The sequence below is a fragment of the Rhinopithecus roxellana genome, chromosome 2, assembly GCF_007565055.1.
Source record: "Rhinopithecus roxellana isolate Shanxi Qingling chromosome 2, ASM756505v1, whole genome shotgun sequence".
NCBI classification, from domain to species: Eukaryota; Metazoa; Chordata; class Mammalia; order Primates; family Cercopithecidae; genus Rhinopithecus; species Rhinopithecus roxellana.
This window is the reverse complement of record NC_044550.1, coordinates 135,790,498-135,806,582: the sequence shown is the minus strand read 5'-3', so window position 1 is coordinate 135,806,582 and position 16,085 is coordinate 135,790,498. Positions and strand designations below refer to the sequence as shown.

Here is a 16,085-nt window from a genome sequence, read left to right as displayed (position 1 = left end):
GTAGATGTGGATGCATGTCATTGGTGCTTAAACTCACACAGTGCCCCACACCACAGGACAAAAACACAGTTACAGCCTGACAATTAGGTCCAAAGATAAAAAGCAAAACAAGAAGTTCGCCTTTAATCTATTCCTTCCACATCTAAACTCTGGAGGGCAAGGCTGTGAAGACATCTGAAGACATGGTGCTCTCTCCTCCTGTGGCCCCATCATTCCTTGTTTCCTGTCTGATATTTAAAGGAGGAGGAAACCGGGCGCAGTGGCTCACGCCTGTGATCCCAGCACTTTGGGAGGCCAAGGCAGGGGGATCACAAGGTCAAGAGGTTGAGACCATCCTGGTCAACATTTTGAAACTGCATCTCTACTAAAAATACAAAAATTAGCTGGGCATGGTGGCACACACCTGTAATCCCAGCTACTCAGGAGGCTGAGGCAGGAGAATCACTTGAACCCAGGAGGTGGATGTTGCAGTGAGCCAAGATCGTGCCACTACATTCCAGCCTGGTAACAGAGCAATACTCCATCTCAAAATAAATAAATAAAATAAAATAAAAGAGGAACCCCTGAGAGGAGGCAGTCAGAGGCTGGTTAGGAAGCTAGGGAGGGAGGGTTTCAGGAGAGGAAAAACACCCAAGGGACCACACCTGCACCACCCCAGTCACTAGCCAGAAGAAATGTGACTAAGAACTTCCTCTTATGCCAGGATGTTGATCAGAAGGGATGCTCCCAACTTAGGCCCAGGTGTAATAAATCAACCTAAATGTCATTAACTTGACCCAGCTCCTTATGTTACTGACTTAAGTACTTTGGTTTTAGCTTCACCCTTTCCACTGCTGTGGGTTTTCCTAGGGCACTCATGGGTGATAACCAAGATGGAGTCACTGTGGTCAACCCCAGGCATGCTCAGACGCAACACCCTCAGGGGGAAAATTTACCCCTCCCATTTGGGCAGAACCCACAGAAGACTTCCTTGTTCTTGACACATAAAAGACCCAGAACTCAGCCCCATTTCTGGCAACCTGCTTTCATGTCCCCTCTTGCTGCTGAGAGGTTTCCTTCTGCTCAAAAAATCTTACTCTGCTTTACTGACTCTCTGGTGTCTGTATGTCTTATTCTTCCTGGTCATGGGAAGAGAGCCCAGGCCTGGCTGAACTGAGGAGACCATCACGCCGGCACCAAACAGCAACTGGGAGACCGTGGTCTTCACGTGGACACTCTTTTTTTTTTTTTTTTTTTTTTTTTTTTTGAGACGGAGTCTCGCTCTGTCGCCCAGGCTGGAGTGCAGTGGCCGGCTCTCAGCTCACTGCAAGCTCCGCCTCCCGGGTTCACGCCATTCTCCTGCCTCAGCCTCCTGAGTAGCTGGGACTACAGGCGCCCGCCAGGTCGCCCGGCTAGCTTTTTGTATTTTTTTAGTAGAGACGGGGTTTCACCATGTTAGCCAGGATGGTCTTGATCTCCTGACCTCGTGATCCGCCCGTCTCGGCCTCCCAAAGTGCTGGGATTACAGGCTTGAGCCACCGCGCCCGGCCCACGTGGACACTCTTAGCTTGCAGTGCAGGCTCTCTCTGGGGGCACTGTCCCACCCACCCTTGAGCCTGAGGAGAAAGTTTGGTAGAGAGGCTGTTCTCTCACTTCCAGCGGAAGAGAGGTGTTCAGGTCCCTCACTTCCCTGAGGTCAGAGCCCTTACGGCTGCACTCAATGTGGCAGCCACCTGCCATATGTACCTACTGGGTAGGAATGTAGCTGGTTTGAAGTAAAACGTGCTGCAAACATAAAATACACAGTGAGTTTAGAAGAATCAGATCAGAAATATACCTTATTTCTAATTATATATTGATCACATATTAAAACAATAACATTTTGGGTTTTTAAATTTAATTTATTTATTAAGACAAAGTCTTGCTCTGTCGCCAGGCTGGAGTGCAGCAGTGTGACCTCGGCTCACTGCAACCTCTGTCTCCGGGATTCAAGCAATTTTCCTGCCTCAGCCTCCCAAGTAGCTGGGACTACAGGCACATGCCACCATGTCTGGCTAATTTTTTGGATTTTAGTAGACATAAGGTTTTACCATGTTGGCCAGGATGGTTTCGATCTCCTGACCTCATGATCCACCCACCTCAACCTCCCAAAGCGCAGGGATTACAAGCGTGAGACACTGTGCCCAGCCAATATATTGGATTACAATAGGTTAAAATTATCACAAACAGCCAGGCGCGGTGGCTCACGCCTGTAATCCCAGCACTTTGGGAGGTTGAGGTGGGTGGATTACAAGGTCAGGAGATCGAAACCATCCTGGCCAACACGGTGAAACCCTGTCTCTACTAAAAATACAAAAAATTAGCCGGGCATGGTGGCGGGCCCCTGTAGTCCAGCTACTCGGGAGACTGAGGCAGGAGAATGGCAAGAACCAAGGAGGCAGAGCTTGCAGTGAACCGAGATGGCGCCACTGCACTCCAGCCTGGGGGACAGAGCGAGACTCCATCTCAAAAAAAAAAAACCCTTAAATTTCAGTTTTTTCATAAGCAAAATCAAACTTAATAATAACTGAATGGAAATTATTTCTATAAAACATAAAATCTGTCAGGCCAGTTACCAAAAGGCAAAAGAAAAAGACCTTCTGCAGTGCACAGACTATTATGTTGGAAAAAAACATTCCCTTTAGACCTTTAAGAAAATGTATCTTTTCAAAAGGTAGAGAAAGCCAAAAAATGGCAAGATGCAATAAAAGTTGAACTTCAGATTAAAAAAATTAAAATCTCTTATAATCTATTAAGAGTAAATCAATCCCTTAGGAAAATTTCATTTTTCTAACAAATAATTTAGTGTATAAGTGTTTTTTTTACATCAAGCCCAATCTCTAGAAAGATTATTATAATTTCCCTTTAATTATAGACAACTTGATCATATAAAAGTTTTGGGTTCTTTTTTTATTTTGAGATGGAGTCTCCCTCTGTCTCCCAGGCTGGAGTGCAGTGGCCGGATCTCAGCTCACTGCAAGCTCCACCTCCTGGGTTTATGCCATTCTCCTGCCTCAGCCTCCCAAGTAGCTGGGACGACAGGCGCCCGCCACCTCGCCAGGCTAGTTTTTGTATTTTTTAGTAGAGACTGGGTTTCACCATGTTAGCCAGGATGGTCTCGATCTCCTGACCTCGTGATCCGCCCGTCTCGGCCTCCCAAAGTACTGGGATTACAGACTTGAGCCATCGCGCCCGGCCACATCCCTTTTTCTTAAACAACCAGTTTAAGAAACTGCCTTTGGAGGCCAAGGCAGGTGGATCACCTGAGGTCAGGAGTTCAAGACCAGCCTGGCCAACATGGTGAAACCCTTCTCTACTAAAAATACAAAAATTAGCGGGGCATGGTGGTGCATTCCTACAATCCCAGCTACTCAGAAGGCCGAGGCAGGAGAATTTCTTTTTTTTTTTTTTTTTTTTTTGAGGCGGAGTCTCGCTCTGTCGCCCGGACTGGAGTGCAGTGGCCGGATCTCAGCTCACTGCAAGCTCCGCCTCCCGGGTTTACGCCATTCTCCTGCCTCAGCCTCCCAAGTAGCTGGGACTACAGGCGCCCGCCACCTCGCCCGGCTAGTTTTTGTATTTTTAGTAGAGACGGGGTTTCACTGTGTTAGCCAGGATGGTCTTGATCTCCTGACCTCGTGATCCGCCCGTCTCGGCCTCCCAAAGTGCTGGGATTAGAATTTCTTAAACCCAGGAGGTGGAGGTTGCAGTGAGCCGAGATCATGTCATTGCACTCCAGTCTGGGCAAAAGAGGGAGATTCCATCTCAAAAATAAAAAATAAAAAAGTTATGGTAATCTTACTAAATTCCAGATGCAGCTATTTTCATTAAACCAATGTCAGTGTCTCATTTATTAAAAATTTCACAAGCAAAGATCATTCTGTTTGGGGCTGGGTTTATAGTTTTGTAACTTCTATGCCAAATTTTGACACCTTATAGTATTTGGCAGGGATAATTATAAAATTGCTTGATTAATAAATGCAAAAAGTCTGCTGGCAATTCTTAAGACATTTCTAATATTACTTTGCCAATAATTTGAAAGCTAGCTTATTTATTGAAGAATTTACTTAAGTTACATAAACTTCAAAAAGCATTTGACTAGTCTTTTCTTTTTTCCTGATAAAGTATTTAAGTGCTTTTATTTTTCTTTAAGCCAATTAATTAGAGTTCTTTTATATGTTTTCAGTAGTGAAACACTATATAGACAACACACAAATACATAGACAATAAATATTAGGCATGCCAACAGAAGTACATCTTTTTTTTTTTTTTTTTTTGAGCCAGTATCTCGCTCCGTCACTCAGGCTGGAGTGCAGTGGTGCAATCTCGGCTCACTGCAAGCTCCACCTCCTGGGTTCATGCCATTCTCCTGCCAGTCTCCCGAGTAGCTAGGACTACAGGAGCCCGCCACCACGCCCGGCTAAATTTTTTTTTTTTTTTTTTTGGTATTTTTAGTAGAGACGAGGTTACACTGTGTTAGCCAGGATGGTCTTGATCTCCTGACCTTGTGATGCACCTACCTCGGCCTGGGATTACAGGCGTGAACCACTGCATGCGGCTGGAAGTACATCTTATAGATTCATAAAGATTCAACTTTTTTCCTATTTTAGACTTTCAGATTATGGATAACTGGCTTCACAACCCCAGGCAGTTGTCAGCTAAGTAGCCTTAAATTTGCATAAGAAAGGAAACAACTCTGGTGAAAATCAAACACCCAAATTTTCATCACAAGGTATAGAGAGAGGCCGGGCGCGGCGGCTCAAGCCTGTAATCCCAGCACTTTGGGAGGCGGAGACGGGCGGATCACGAGGTCAAGAGATCGGAGACCATCCTGGCTAACATGGTGAAACCCGGTCCCTACTAAAAAATACAAAAAAACTAGCCGGGCGTGGTGGTGGGCGCCCGTAGTCCCAGCTATTCAGGAGGCTGAGGCAGAAGAATGGCGTGAACCCGGGAGGCGGAGCTTGCAGTGAGCCGAGATCCCGCCACTGCACTCCAGCCTGGGTGACAGAGCGAGACTCTGTCTCAAAAAAATAAAATAAAATAAAATAATAAGGTATATAGAGAAAAAGTCTGCTAGTGCTAGAGGGGGAAAGCTTTATTTTTCTTTGAGCCAAATCAAATATAAATTATAAAAATCTATCATAGGATTGTACAAGGAGACCAATTTTATTTAGATAGGGACTACTGGATCTCAGAGCTCTAGGGAGAACCCACATTGAGTCCTGGGGCTCCAGAAAAAGGGAGAATTATTTTGAGGTTAGACCATGTGATGCTTTTACAATGCAGTTAAATTTTTTTTTAACAAAGACATTTTTGCATGTCTAAACTACATTCTTCCTTAAAATCTCAAGAGTAGCCTGTTACAGTAACTATTTTAGTTAAAAAAATCAGGTGAAAACAGAATTCAGTCAACTGAACAAACAATAAAAAAAACTTGCTCAAAAAAAAAAATACAAGGTCCTAGGAGAGAAAAACAAAAAACAAAAACAAACACATGAAAACCTTCTAAATATAAACACGCACACATACACACACAATTCTTGGATGTTAGCCTTAGTTAAGCTGACTTTTTTTGTTTTGTTTTTGAGACAGAGTCTCTTGATCAGGGGTAGCTTTTGCCACAGATTTCAGCAATGGATAAACTGAGCATGAGATCTCGGGTGCAGACAAAGAAGGAAAAATAAGCTTTGTGTGGAAAGTTTTAGAGGAAGTTTACCATTTCTTCTTCTTTTTTTTTTTTTGAGACAGAGTCTCACTCTGTTGCCAGGCTGGAGTGCAGTGGCATGATGTATGATCTCGGCTCACTGCAACCTCCGCCTCCCAGGTTCAAGTGATTCTCCTGCCTCAGCCTCCCAAGTAGCTGGGATTACAGGTGCGCACCACCATACCCTGCTAATTTTTTGTATTTGTAGTAGAGACGGGGGTTTCACCATGGTGGCCAGGATGGTCTCAATCTCTTGGCTTCATGATCTGCCCACCTCGGCCTCCCAAAATGCTGGGATTACAGGTGTTAGCCACTGCACATGGCCAAATTAAGCTGACTTTTAACCATTGAGCTCCTTTAAAAAAATCTTTTTAAATCTCATTACCGTATTTCGGCTGGACAAAATGCTGCTATTTCAGAAATACAACCATTGCTCTTTCAGTTTGCTCTGGCTGGCAAAAAGGTGGCGTTACGTAAATAACATCCCTTTAGTAGTGAAAATAAAAAATCTTTTCTCTTCTTTTTCCTTTTGCTGGCCATTTTCCTCCCCCAACCATACCACCTTTTTTGTGTTCGGGAGTAGGGGGTTGGGTATTTAGCTGCTTCAGAGGCATTGTTCCCATAATTTACAGTTCCCCTTCGGATTTCGCCAAGTCAGGGTGTGTGTCGGACCCAAAATATGCTGCTTGCAGACCTAGCTTTTCACTGTTGTTACCCCCCAAACTGGTTTGGTCCACCCCTGTGGCGGCCACCTGGCACAGTGTCAGAGCCTCAAGGTGCAGGAGGGGTCGGCTCCTTATATGCACCTGCCAGCTGAGATTAGACCCTAAGTATGTCCTTCTGAGGGGGAAACCTATTTAGAGCCACTGCAGGTCTTAGGGAGCATTCCTCCCAGACACCCTCAGGTGATTCTCAGTTGTCTGAGGATGCTCCGAAAGGCTGAGGGGAGGCAGGTGCTCTTATTTCTTCAGAAGGGAAGATTCTACACTCATGAGCTAGAGGGTTTGGAGTTGGTCAAATCCAATAAGGGAAAGGACCAAAACACACAAAAACACCCCAACAAGACAGAAACAAACAACAGAACAGGTTAGCAAAACTAACAATGATCACACAAAATACATGACTTCTGAACGCTCTAAGTGGAAGCAGAAATAAACACCAGCTGGTTGTGAATGTTCTTTAGTCATTTACAACAAATTTGCAAGACAAAATCCCAAATCAGTTTTCTCACCTAGTGATGGGGCCCAAGCTGAAGACCGCTCTCCATCAAAGCAGAAGCAGGCAGGCTTGCCTTCTTTGATGGAAGTGAGTGGAGACTCCCAAAAAAGGAGTTTTTCAACAGCAAATAAACCTCAGACCCCCAACCAAAAAACGTTGGAAGATCAGGGATCCCTGGAGGAACAAGGTCCCAGATTTCAGCAATCATCCTACCAGTTTGGGCAATAAGGTGCCAAGTCAGTATCAAGGATCAATAGGCGAGCTGCTGCAGGTCGGGTTACCTTCACTCGGGATCTCAGTGCTTATCAGATGTCAATTGAGAAAAATGACAAGTCTTAATCATTTTGGGAGGCTTATTTGCCAAAGTTAAGGATGCACGCCCGTGACACTGCCTCTGGAGATCCTGACGACCTGCGCCCAAGGTGGTCGGGGCACAGCTTGTTTTTATACAGTTTAGGGAGTCAGGAGCTATCAGTCATATGTATAAGAACAGACCAGGCCGGGCGCGGTAGCTCACGCATGTAATTCCAACACTGTGGGAGACCCAGGCGGGCGGATCACGAGGCCAGGAGATGGAGACCATCCTGGCTAACAAGGTGAAACCCGTCTCTACTGAAAAAAAAAAAAAAAAAAAAAAAAAGGACAGGCATGGTGGCGGGCGCCTGTAGTCTCAGCTACTCGGGAGGCTAAGGCAGGAGAATGGCTTGAACCTGGGAGGCGGAGCTTGCAGTGCGCTGCGATGGCACCACTGCACTCCAGCCTAAGTAAGAGTGAGACTCTGTCTCAAAAAAAAAAAAAAAAAAAGAAAAGACCAGGCGCGGTGGAGCGCGATGGCTCACGCCTGTAATCCCAGCATTTTGGGAGGCCGAGGCAGGGCGGATCACGAGGTCAGCAGTTCAAGACCAGCCTGACCAATATGGTGAAACCCCGTCTCTACTAAAAATACAAAAATTAGCCGTGCGGGGCGGCACACACCTGTAATCCCAGCTACTCAGGAGGCTGAGACGGGAGAATTGCTTGAACCCGGGAGGTAGAGGTTGCAGTGATCTGAGATCGCACCACTGCACTCCAGCCTGAGCGACAGAGTGAGACTCCATCTCAAAAGAAGAAGAAAAAAGAAGGACATTGGTTCTGTCCAGAAAGACAGGGGCAACTTGGAGCAGGGAGGGGGCTTCCAGGTCACAGGTAGGTGAGAGACAAATGGTTGCATTCTTTGAGTTTCTGATAAGCCTCTGGAAAGGAGGCTATCAGAATATGCATTTATCTCAGTGAGCAGAGGGTTGACTTTGAATAGAATGGGAGGCAGGTTTGTCCTGAGCAGTTCGGGCTTGACTTTTCCCCTAGCTTAGTAATTTAGAGGCCCCAAGATTTTCCTTTCACAACAAAGAAAATGCGTTTATATACACACTGGGGTACTAGTCAGCTCTAATAAAATAATGCAGCCCTATCATTTGCCACAACCCTATCATTTATCCACAGGATAAACCTGAGGATATCATGTAAGCAAAATCAGACAGACACAGAAAGACAAATACCTCATGATCTCACTCATGTGGAATCTTTAAAACAAAGCTAATCATTAAGAGATTTACCAGTTGTCTGAGGTACTGGGTTGAATTTTTTTTTTTTTCGAGACGGCGTCTAGCTCTGTTGCCAGGCTGGAGTGCAGTGGCGCGATCTCAGCTCACTGCAACCTCCACCTCCCGGGTTCAAGCAATTCTCCTGCCTCGGCCTCCTGATTAGCTCAGACGACAGGCGCCCGCCACCACGACCGGCTAATTTTTTGTATTTTTAGTAGAGACGGGGTTTCACCGTGTTGGCCAGGCTGGTCTCGATCTCCTGACCTCGTGATCTGCCCGCCTCGGCATCCCAAAGTACTGGGATTACAGGCGTGAGCCACCGCGCCCGGCCTGAATTTTGTTTTTAAGTTGATATAGAAACAAGGAATAGAACAGCGGTCACTAGAGATCGAGGAGGGAGGGAGAGAGGAAGGGAGGTCGGTAGGCAGGAAATAACGGTGAGGAGGACGAACTCTGGTGTTCTCACGCCATAGTAGGTTAGGTGACTGCAACAGTGAGGTATTAGGGCAAGCTACCCTCATTCGATAATTAGACAACATATATTTATCTGAACATCAAATTGTGCCCATAAATATGTGCCATTACAATCTGTCGATTAAAAAATAAAATTTTCAAATAAACTTTTTTTTTTTTGTGAGACGGAGTCTCGCTCTGTCGCCCAGGCAGGAGTGCAGTGGCCTGATCTCGGCTCACTGCAAGCTCCACCTCCCGGGTTCACACCATTCTCCCGCCTCAGCCTCCTAAGTAGCTGGGACTACAGGCGCCAGCCACCACCACGCCTGGCTAATTTTTTGTAGTTTAAGTACAGACGGGGTTTCACCGCGTTAGCCAGGATGGTCTCCATCTCTTGACCTCGTGAATCCGCCCGCATCGGCCTCCCAAAGTGCTGGGATTACAGGCGTGAGCCACTGCGCCCAGCCTTCCAAATTAAAAATTTTTTAAATCTTGTACCTCGCCATGGGCTGCGCCCACCGCCGACTCGCCGGGAAGGCCGCCCCAGAGAGCCTGGAGCACTGCCCGCTGGAAGTATTTCCGGCGTGACGCCACTTTGGCGCGCCGGCGGAAGTGACGCGCCACTGTGGCCCGCCGGCGGACGTGACGTCACTGTGGCTGAGACGGTAAGGCCTGGCGTTCTTGGTTAGAGGCGGCTACCTGGAGCCGGAAGCGCGGGTGCAGCAGGGCGAAGCTCCAGTTGGGGTCGGTTTCGCATCCCGCCTGGCGTGTCCACGATGCGGCTGGGCTCCGGGACTTTCGCTACCTGTTGCGTAGCGATCGAGGTGCTAGGGATCGCGGTCTTCCTTCGGGGATTCTTCCCGGCTCCCGTTCGTTCCTCTGCCAGGGCGGAACACGGAGCAGAGCCCCCAGCGCCCGAACCCTCGGCTGGTACGGACCCCTCCCCGGCATCTCCGCTCCCGTGACCCCACATCCCCTAGAAGACCCTTTTTCTGAGCGTCACTGCTCGGATTTCTTATCGGCGCTCCCCGGTGGTCTCTTCCATTATGGTCCCCACCCCAGAATTTTTTTTTTTTTTTTTTTTTTTTACCGCTCCAGCGTCTCTTTTCTGTATTCTTACAACTTTGTGGCAACCACTTCTCCTGGCCCCACTTCGATCTTCCTTCCTGATCACCACAAAGTAAGCTGTGTCCATACCTGGGATCCGGCCTCTCCAGCTCTACTCTTCCAGAGCCCCCGCCCCTCTCCTGAGCAGCCTTTGGGTCACTCCCTGTTCCAGGCGCCCTTTTTGCCCCCTAGTACACTACAGATAAGACCCCTGCTGATCCCTTCGCGTTTGGGTCTCTTACATTCCTCCAAGATGTTTTCCCTGCCTCGTGGCTAATGCCTTTCTGCGTTAGGCCCCTTCCTAGTCTTCATCTACCCAGCCACATACAGCAAGTAAAGGCGCCCTGGTTCTGGACCACTGCACACACCAGCCGCTGACCATGAAACGCAGTATATAAACACCCAGCCATCCCATTCTTGCAGCTCTGCGTTTTAGGTCAAGCTCCCTAAATGTCCCATCCCAGGACGCTTACGTAGGGATTCCCCTGCCCTGGTACTCCTCACCATACTAAGGATAATTAACTGCTTACTACTGTGGGTCCCTGAGATTACTCCTGTTAACCCCCGTCCTTTCCCCGCAGCACTACCTACCAAGTACAAGTCGCCTCCTTTTGGGTTTGGTTATATAGATATGGCAGGATGTGTGCTGGAGAAGTAGGTAGAAGCTAGATTGTGGAGGTGCTTGAATGCTTAGGAAAGTTTAAAGTTCAATTTCCTTTTTTTCTTTCAAACACTTAGGAGCCAGTTCTAACTGGACCACGCTGCCATCACCTCTCTTCAGTAAAGTTGTTATTGTTCTGATAGATGCCTTGAGAGATGATTTTGTGTTTGGATCAAAGGGTGTGAAATTTATGCCCTACACAACTTATCTTGTGGAAAAAGGAGCATCTCACAGTTTTGTGGCTGAAGCAAAGCCACCTACAGTTACTATGCCTCGAATCAAGGTAAGCTGGCCTTAATGTTTTATGAATCATGGTTTGGCTCTTTTGAAGATTTAGAGGGGGCCGCTGTAGTCTTTGGCTTGGAGTTGCAATTTTAAGAAGGTGGAAATTTTGTGCTATCAGTTGGCTGGGGCAATGGAATGCTGAAGGAGCCTCACACAGGACAGAACTGAGACCCATGATTTGTACCTCTTGTCAAGTAGCCAAAGCTCATGCTTCGTGGGAAGTATAAAAGATTTACAGCAAGATCACCCAGGCTAACCTACCCCAAGATATACCATTCTTGGTAACCCGCTTTCTTCTTTAATTGCCACTGGGTCATTTGCAATCTTAGAAGGAGCCTTTAGAGCTGATCTAGTTCAGTCTCTAGATCTTATAGATAGGAAAGCAAACCCAGGTAAGTTAAATGTGACTTCTCCAAAAGTATCCACCAGTATACATAATGATCCAGTTGGTATGATCTGCCTCGACAATTACCACTGTTTCCACCATATCCTTCAGGTGTCCAGCCTATTGACAGCAGCTTTGAAATACATAGTGTGTTTCCCAAGAGAACCATGGGTAAAGAGAAAAAGTAAGCCTTTATTGATTGACTCAAAAACTTTTGAGGAACTACTATGTGGTGATATTTTAATGGGTATACAATCGGGGGAAAAAATAGTATCTCTCCCTTCATGTAGCTTTTAGCCTTTAGATACACACTCACTCAACAAAGGAGCATATGAAAACATGCAGCTGGGCCGGGCGCGGTGGCTCACGCCTGTCATCCCAGCACTTTGGGAGGCCGAGGCGGGTGGATCACGAGGTCAGATCGAGACCATCCTGGCTAACACAGTGAAACCCCGTCTCTACTAAAAATACAAAAAAACTAGCCGGGTGAGGTGGCGGGCGCCTGTAGTCCCAGCTACTCAGGAGGCTGAGGCAGGAGAATGGTGTGAACCCAGGAGGCGGAGCTTGCAGTGAGCCGAGATCCGGCCACTGCACTCCAGCCTGGGCGATAGAGCGAGATTCCATCTCAAAAAAAAAAAAAAAAGAAAACGTGCAGTTGTCAAGTGTGGTTAGTGCATGATGGGAAAGAACAGGATGTGATGATTAGTGGGTGAGAAATCCTGGCTGAGGAAATTGCATTTAAACTGAGACTGGAAGGATGAATAAAGGTGGGGACAGAAAGGAGCAGAGGGGTTGAATTGTGTTTGTGAGTGTATCGCATGTGAGTGTGGCATAAAGTCTCTGACGGAGCCTTCGCTGTGTGGTTGATGGTGTGACACCTTGTTACTTGGTGAGAAGGAGCTGCTTGCTGATTGAAGGCTTGGGGGCAGCCCCAGTTGTCGATGCTCAGCGAATGCTCGCTGGATGAAAGCAGTCTGAGACTGGAGGAAGCACAGTGCCATATCGCTCACTGACTCTTTCCTTGAATGTTTTACTCTCTGCCACATTTCAATGTGATGGGACCTTCATTCAGCAATATTTATTGAGCATGTACTATGTGACACGCTGTTCTAGACAGGAGGGATGCAGTGAAGAACAAGACAGCATTGTCCTCATGGAGCCTACTTTCTAATTGGAGGAATAGAAAATCAGTAAAATATGAATCAATGAAGATCGTTTCAGACAGTGACAACTGCTCTGGAAGGAATGGAGCGGGAGGTGAGGGAGAATGAAGGAGGGGGCAGGCACCTTTGATCACAGCACTCCGTTTGTGCCGTTCTGCTGAAACTAGCCGTGGGAATCTGAAAGAGACATCCAGGTGCCTGATCTTCAGGAACACCAATTTCTTTTTTTTTTTTTTTTTTTTTTTTTTTGAGACGGAGTCTCGTTCTGTCGCCCGGGCTGGAGTGCAGTGGCCGGATCTCAGCTCACTGCAAGCTCCGCCTCCCGGGTTTACGCCATTCTCTTGCCTCAGCCTCTGGAGTAGCTGGGACTACAGGCGCCCGCCACCTCACCCGGCTAGTTTTTTGTATTTTTTAGTAGAGACGGGGTTTCACCATGTTAGCCAGGATGGTCTCGATCTTCTGACCTCGTGATCCGCCCGTCTCGGCCTCCCAAAGCGCTGGGATTACAGGCTTGAGCCACCACGCCCGGCCAGGAACACCAATTTCTTTATCTGCTCTCTCAGAAGTGTGGAAGGAACGCTTTTCTCCCTTTTTTTTTTTTTTTTTTTTTTTTTTTTTTTTTTTTTTTTAAAGATTTAACAGGCAGATTTGAGAAATGTGTAAGTGATTGTGCAGGCTCCAGGTTCTATTCAGACCAGCACGTTGGCACTGTGGTTCGTGGCGCCTGTGTCTCCAGCTTATTGGTTTTATTTCACCTTTGCTGGGGAGCCTCACCCCAGAGCTAGTGTTTTGTTTCGTTTTCAGTCCTTTGAGGATTCTTGCTCCTTATTTCCCCATCAGGGAGGAGCTAGAACAGAAAGCCCATACTGGAGTTAGGATTGTACAGCTCTGGAGTTTGGTAGGTTGGGCAGTGTTGGTTGAGGAAAGTGTCCCCTGCCCTGCCTCCAGTCCGAGAAAGGGCTCAGAGCATCTCCTGGGGTTGATACATTTGCAACCAGCCGCCAACCCTGACGTGTCCAGTGGGCTTTCACTTGCTAAGACCCTGCAGCAGCTTTGTTTTAAAGTCCTGTAACTCATTTTTGAATGCCTTTTAATTCTTCAAGCACTTTCTAGTCATAATAGCCGGCATTGATTGACAGACCTGAGCTTTCCCTTAGATTTCCTAGGACTGTGAGTGCAGCCCACTCACTGCCTGCACACTTTCTGGGATGAGGGGATGCCAGATCCCCTCTGAGGTGGGGTGTGCCTGGATATACACATTTGTTAAATTCTGTACGTCCAAAAATGTAATTGTATAAAAATTACATTTCAATGAAGTTATTTTTAAAAATGTGAGCCTCTCTCACCCCAAAATCCCACTCTTTAAAAGGCAGCCAGTTACTCTTGGTGAGTATCCTTTTAGACTCTTTTCTGTGTGAGCTGCGTGTGACCTGTGGATGAAGGGCAAGGGAACACAAAAGGGGGCCTATATGAGGATGAAGAGGTAAATGGGAGTGAGGCTGCACAGAGCCTCGAGGCTCTGGGCGATGGCGTTCGGTGTTCAAACCCAGCAGAGGGAAAACTACGGAAGGGTTTTAAAGAGTAGTGTAGGCCGGGCACGGTGACTCAAGCCTGTAATCCCAGCACTTTGGGAGGCCGAGACGGGCAGATCACGAGGTCAGGAGATCGAGACCATCCTGGCTAACACGGTGAAACCCCCTCTCTACTAAAAAATACAAAAAACTAGCCGGGCGACGTGGCGGGCGCCTGTAGTCCCAGCTACTCGGGAGGCTGAGGCAGGAGAATGGCGTAAAACCCGGGAGGCGGAGCTTGCAGTGAGCTGAGATCCGGCCACTGCACTCCAGCCCGGGCGACAGAGCGAGACTCCGTCTCAAAAAAAAAAAAAAAAAAGAGTAGTGTAGCAAGATCTGATTTGTGTCCAGATGGGATTTGGGCAAGAAAAGGTGCTAGGGCATTTATAATAGTTCAGATTGGAGCCCACAGCAGCCTGGACGACGGTGGTGGCCCTGGAGATACTGGCTCAGTCAACCTGTATTCACACCCACGGTATTTCAAGAGCACCTGTTCACCTCATTTCTTGTGCGGGGTAGAGATCATCCATCTTTAAATTTTCACAATATGATAAAAAAAAAAACTGGCTTATGGGTTGTTCTATTTACCCTGCTCTGATTACTAGTCCAGAATCTGCACATGTTTTCTGGCCATTCCGCTTTCTTGCTTGGTGGATTCTGTTACGTACTCCGCCCAGTTTCCACAGGACTGTCGCTCCTTGATCCAAACCTCTTTATACATCATGGATGTTACATCTTGTATGTCATGTCCACCGTCAATAATTGTTTCAGTTTATCATGTTAGTTGACTTTGTTTACAACATCTTGACAATATAAAAGTTTTCTGTTTTCATCCATTCTTTTGTGACTTTTATAAGGCACCCCCCTTGTCCTCACACTAGCTTGGGTTCCCACTGATATTTTTAAAGAGGGTAGAGACCACTTTAAATTTTCCCTAGGTAGGCCAGGCGCGGTGGCTCAAGCCTGTAATCCCAGCACTTTGGGAGGCTGAGGCGGGCGGATCACAAGGTCAGGAGATCGAGACCATCCTGGCTAACATGGTGAAACCCCGTCTCTACTAAAAAAATACAAAAAACTAGCCGGGCGAGGTGGCGGGCGCCTGTAGTCCCAGCTACTTGGGAGGCTGAGGCAGGAGAATGGCATAAACCCGGGAGGCAGAGCTTGCAGTGAGCTGAGATCCGGCCACTGCACTCCAGCTTGGGTGACAGAGCGAGACTCCTTCTCAAAAAAAAAAAAAAAAAAAAAAATGTTCCCTAGGTAAAGAGGTTCATGGTATGTTATTAATTGAAGAAGTTTGAGACTAATTTGTATAGTTTGCTACCATTTTGGTAAAAAATATGTACCTTCATGTATTTGTGATTTTATACATGCACGCATGCACACACACACACACAGAAAAGAGTCTAAAAGGATACTCACCAAGAGTAATTGGCTGCCTTTTAAAGAGTGGGATTTTGGGGTGAGAGAGGCTCACGTTTTAAAAAATAACTTTATTGAAATGTAATTTTTATACAATTACATTTTTGGACGTACAGAATTTAACAAATGTGTATATCCAGGCACACCCCACCTCAGCTCAATTCTAACCCCACCCTAGGAATGTTGGTGGCTGTTAGGGTTATTTTGGTTGTTTGTATAGTGACTTCCTAAACCACTTCTGCAGTCTATCTCCCCGGCAGCATGCGGCACCTGATGTCTTCACTTAGGTCTTTTGGTTCTTTTGGTATTTAAATTCTTGTTTTTATTTAATTATTTATTTATTTATTTATTTATTTATTTATTTATTTATTTATTTTGAGACGGAGTCTCGCTCTGTCACCCAGGCTGGAGTGCAGTGGCCAGATCTCAGCTCACTGCAAGCTCCGCCTCCCGGGTTCACGCCATTCTCCTGCCTCAGCCTCCCGAGTAGCTGGGACTACAGGCGCCCACCACCTCGCCCA

The 16,085-nt window shown here is 46.9% G+C and overlaps 1 protein-coding gene across 19 annotated transcripts in view; it reads left to right on the top strand.

Moving 5' to 3' along the window:
• Positions 1 to 9,599: 9,599 nt before the first annotated feature.
• Positions 9,600 to 16,085, top strand: part of PIGG (phosphatidylinositol glycan anchor biosynthesis class G) — a 75,981-nt gene continuing 69,495 nt past the window's right edge. For 12 of the 19 annotated variants that reach the window (XM_030920821.1, XM_030920811.1, XM_030920780.1 and 9 more), the window contains exons 1-2: positions 9,614 to 9,903; positions 10,819 to 11,024. In XM_030920821.1, the coding sequence (XP_030776681.1) occupies positions 9,750 to 9,903; positions 10,819 to 11,024 (360 nt within the window). In that variant the 5' untranslated portion in view covers positions 9,614 to 9,749. Of the gene's footprint in view, positions 10,154 to 10,818; positions 11,025 to 11,522; positions 11,596 to 16,085 lie in introns of all 19 variants that reach the window. The other 7 variants (XM_030920785.1, XM_030920882.1, XM_030920841.1 and 4 more) reach the window with 4 other exon arrangements.